The following is a 4,849-nucleotide window of genomic DNA, read 5'->3' as shown; positions in this document are numbered from 1 at the left end:
TATGTAATTAAATGCAAATTAACTAAAAATTAATAAACCTATGATTTTTACTCAAAATGTAATTTTTGTACTATTTACACTATATAAGTTTAATTTTTCTATTAAGGAAAACTAAAAAGACATGTAAAAACATGATAAAATGTGGATTCATCAACGATATATATATATATATATATATATATTCTCCTTTTTCAAAAAGATCAAAACTTCTTCAAAGAAAGAATCTATAGACACTTACCATAATGAAAACAATTGTTTTGGTATAAACATTCAAGAATTATAACTTGTATTGTAGCAAATAGTTCTTATAATCAACTAGTAGAAACAGTATTTTTAATATATATATATATATATATATGGTTTGTAGTTAATAACTAACCTAGGAATACCTCTTTCTAATTTTGCTTGTTTATTAATATAAAATGCAGAACAAGACTATAGACTCTTACTTTTTCTGATGAGTTTTTTTATCTAAGAGATCTCTAATCTCTTTTTAGCAATATTGAAGGAGTGCTTCATTCATTTGAATGGGTCTGTAGAAATTTGACTTTCCTTGAAGTCTTCCTTACAAGGAAGACTGACAATATGCTTCTTTATATTCCAGAAAGCATTAAAAAGGTCAGAACAAATGGATGATTGAATAGATTCTAAAAGAGATTGAATTCTTCTTTAAAGTGATGAGTTCTTTAACTGATTATCAATATTAGCAAAAAAAATTTTCATTCAAAAAATTAATTGACTAATTTTGTTTTGAATAAACTTTAATATTTCTAGTAAAAGGTTAGCTAGAAAATTTAAATGTTATATATATATATATATATAAGAGAAAAAGCTCGTAAAATGTTGAAAATAAAAAAATTAATCAAAATAATACAAAAATTGTTTTATATTTAATTTTAATTTGATTAAATTTCTCAAGTGATGTTTTTATTTTTATATCATGATTAACTAAGATTTATGTTAATATTCACATACCAAACGTTACTCATTTTATAAATTCATTTGGATATAAAAATTGTATTAATTTTTCTTATTATGATAATGATTGATAATACATTCATTTTTCTTAAACTAAATTTTCAATTGTTCATTGTTGTTATATAATATAGTATTTCAATAAATTTTTCATTATTTCAAAAACATTTTTAATATATTTCAAATTTTAGTATTATTTAAATCCAATGTGTTGATAATAATGTTCAATTTTTTTTGCTACATCTTAAATTACTTTGTTGTTTTTATTAGAAATTAACATGTTCACATTTTTACGTGAATAATAATAATAATAATAATAATAATAATATTATTATTATTATTATTATTATTATTATAAATAATAATAATAATAATATTATTATTATTACAATAAAAAGAGTTAAAATGGTTATGATTTTTTTTTATCTAAAGTATATTACTTGCGTTTTAAATTTATTAGTGCTAATGTGAGGAGAATTTTAAATACGAAGATTTGATTTAATTAAATTTTATTATATTTTGTGAGATTTTTTAACTAGTGTTTTAAATTAAGAAAAAAATACATTAATAGATATCAAGCAAAGAAGTAAATTCAGTTACAAATAACTGAATAGGAATGATCAACGAAAGTGTTAAAATAGTAAAAGCCATATTTTTGGAAATCTATTAGTTACTCAGTTTGTGGCCCAAAAAACTCCAATGCAACATAAATAATGTCACAATAAACTTTGAAAACAAATTTGTATGCAATAACGCAAGAAAAGTAGCATATTTTCCATCAAACTATTCAAAATCAATATGAAGTTTAGCAATGTTATAGGATTTTTATTCTTGTTTCTAATTGACTTTGGTACAGCTCAACCTGCAGTCCTTGACATATCAAGATTTGGAGGAGCACCAAATACAGATATAACTAAGGTATTATTATCATATGAAATTGAGGAGAAAAAATTTATTAAACTCTTTTTAACAAATTCTATGGATAAAATCATGGCTTAGGTTCTTTTTCTTTTTTTTTTGGTACATTCATAAGGCTTTCTCAGCTGCTTGGACTCAAGCATGTGCATCAACTACTCCTATCAAAATTATAATCCCTGCTGGTACATACCAAATGAGTGCATTGGATGTCAAAGGTCCATGCAAGGCTCCTATTGAAGTTAAAGTTGACGGCACGATTCAGGCACCAATAAGCCAGAATGACCTCAAGGATGCGGGTCAGTGGATCAAATTTGGATATATTGACTCTCTTACCCTATCAGGTAGTGGAGTTTTTAATGGTCAAGGAGAAGCAGCTTGGAAACTTAATGATTGTTCAACAAATAAGGAATGCCATATGCTTTGCATGGTAATAAATCAATATGAATTTTGGCATTTAAATAATAATATTACCTAACTTATGTCTTTACAAAATAGCAATCTAATTGAGTTTCTTTTATTGAAATGCAAACAGAATTTTGGTTTTAATTTCGTCAAGAATTCAATTATTCGTGACGTTACTTCCAAGGATAGCAAAAATTTTCATGTAAATGTTTTGGGGTGCAACAATGTTACATTTGATGGGTTCAAAATTAGTGCCCCAGCTAACAGCCTCAACACTGATGGGATCCATATTGCAAGATCAACAAATATTAAAGTTATTAACACCAACATTGGTACTGGAGATGATTGTATCTCAATAGGTGACGGTAGTAAAAACTTAACTATCCAAAATGTTAACTGTGGACCTGGTCATGGCATTAGTGTTGGAAGCCTTGGAAAGTATGAAACTGAAGAGCCTGTAGAAGGACTTCTAGTTAAGAATTGTACTTTGACAGAAACTGACAATGGTGTGAGGATTAAGACATGGCCTGATACTCCAGGAACAATTACTATAAGTGATATGCATTTTGAAGATCTTACAATGGTTAATGTCAAGAATCCTATCATTATTGATCAAGAGTATTGCCCATGGAACCAATGCTCCAAAAAGGTATTTAGCTCTTTATCCATTAATTTATAGCCTAATGATATTATCTTAATTATATTCCTTCATACTCTTCAATTTAGAAACTAAACAATTGAAACCAATGTGATTTAAATGACTTATTTTTGTTTATCTTTTGAATTTCTTTCATGATAGAATCCATCCAAAATTAAGATAAGCAAGATTTACTTCAAGAACATTAAGGGAACTTCAGCAACTCAAGAAGGGTTGACTCTAATCTGTAGTAGTGGTGTACCATGTGAAGGAATAGAAGTAACTGATGTTGCCCTCACTTTCAACGGAGCTGAAGCAACTGCAAAATGTGCTAATGCTAAGCCTATAATTACAGGAAAAGCTCCTACTTGTGCAGCTTAAAATGATATTCCACAACCATAAGACACCTCTTTCAATAAAATTTTATGCAATTTTTCTTTTTCTTTTCCTACGAGAAGTATACAAACCATCCCATATGAAGCAAGGAGATGTAAAAGAATTGTAGTTCTTTTTTATTACATAGTCAATGTTAGTGAAAATTATATATATATATATATATATATATATATATATATACACACACACTATGACTTCACTTACTCTTTTTTTTTTCTATATATTGCATTATTAGTTATTACAATCTAATTTCAATCAATGAACTAATATTCTAATTTTATTAAAAATAATTACGTAACTAAATGACAACACCAACCTTATATCAAGTGACTAGGAAACATAAATTTTATAAGTTAGGTATCAACTTTCATCATTATAATAATCACCATCAATATAATGTATATAATCAATGTCATCTTTATAATTTGACGTATTATTTTAAGTTAGACCAATACAAAAAAAGACTTTTGCCTTTGTAACACCTTAATTTTAATTTCAATTTAATAATAATTTCGCAAATTAGAATAAATTTTTTCATAAAATACTTCGAAACAAGGGAAGGGTTACAAATTAATTTCAAATGATTGCTACAAGACTAGTTTAGTTTCAACAATTTCAAAATAAAAGCTAAGTCATATAGCAGTCCATCCATCCCTTCACTGAGTCCGGTGTTGATCGTCTTGATTACCTAAAAAATGAATGTAAGGGTGAGTACTCTATACTACCCAAAAACACACAATCCACGTAGAGTCTCACCTCCAAAACATTTCTAATACATTAAAATAAACACAATCACAAGCAGCATTTTACATCCATAAGTACAATACATAAACCCATGCATATGCACGCCAGCCACACTCATTGTGGTACTGTGATCATAGATTTACACCATGAATGGTCGCCGGTTACCCTCCTCACGGATACCACGTGGGCAGTCATGGGTCGCTCAACAAAGATAGTGGTCAGAGGTCTAGTCAAGAAGAGAGTGTGTGGCCCGTGGTGCACCCGTTCCATAGTCGGTGTCACCACCACTCTCTCCTCCCTAAGGTATTTCTACCGTCCTCATCCCCACACCCCCGGTGTATCGCTGAACCATTCACAGTATATTACAACAGCGCTAACATGCCCATTCACACATATTTCATTCACGCATGCAATAGTCATGCTTAAACACGACACACAGCCCACATGGCACTCAAATACACGGCACTAGACCCACATTCATTTCACATTACACGACATATAGCCCACATTTATTCACAATATCATTAATTCACCAATCAATGGCATTCCATCACACACAATCACCCTCACGGGGTCTAATTATTCTATCACACATCACATTGCATATCAATTTCCATCAAACAAACAATTTCTATCTTCTATCTTAGCCACATTGCCCTAATCATCAAAACACACAAGAATTACAATATATTGAGATAGGGTAGAGTCCCCCCTTACCTTGGATTGAAGACCCACACACTAAGGGATTTGAAGTAAGTTTCTTTAAGTTTGAAGCTA

General features: G+C 29.2%; 1 protein-coding gene across 1 annotated transcript; it reads left to right on the top strand.

The window, feature by feature from the left end:
- The first annotated feature begins 1,773 nt into the window (after positions 1–1,773).
- On the top strand, positions 1,774–3,313 carry LOC113865850 (polygalacturonase-like). Its single transcript, XM_027500623.1, has 4 exons — positions 1,774–1,893; positions 2,009–2,320; positions 2,426–2,944; positions 3,095–3,313. The coding sequence occupies exons 1-4, from the start codon at positions 1,774–1,776 to the stop codon at positions 3,311–3,313; spliced, it is 1,170 nt and encodes a 389-aa protein (XP_027356424.1).
- Positions 3,314–4,849: the final 1,536 nt, after the last annotated feature.

This window comes from Abrus precatorius, unplaced genomic scaffold (assembly GCF_003935025.1).
Source record: "Abrus precatorius isolate BTA unplaced genomic scaffold, Abrus_2018 Scaffold4, whole genome shotgun sequence".
Classification (NCBI taxonomy): domain Eukaryota; kingdom Viridiplantae; phylum Streptophyta; class Magnoliopsida; order Fabales; family Fabaceae; genus Abrus; species Abrus precatorius.
Note: the sequence above shows the minus strand (reverse complement) of the source record. Positions and strands in the feature narration are given on the sequence as shown.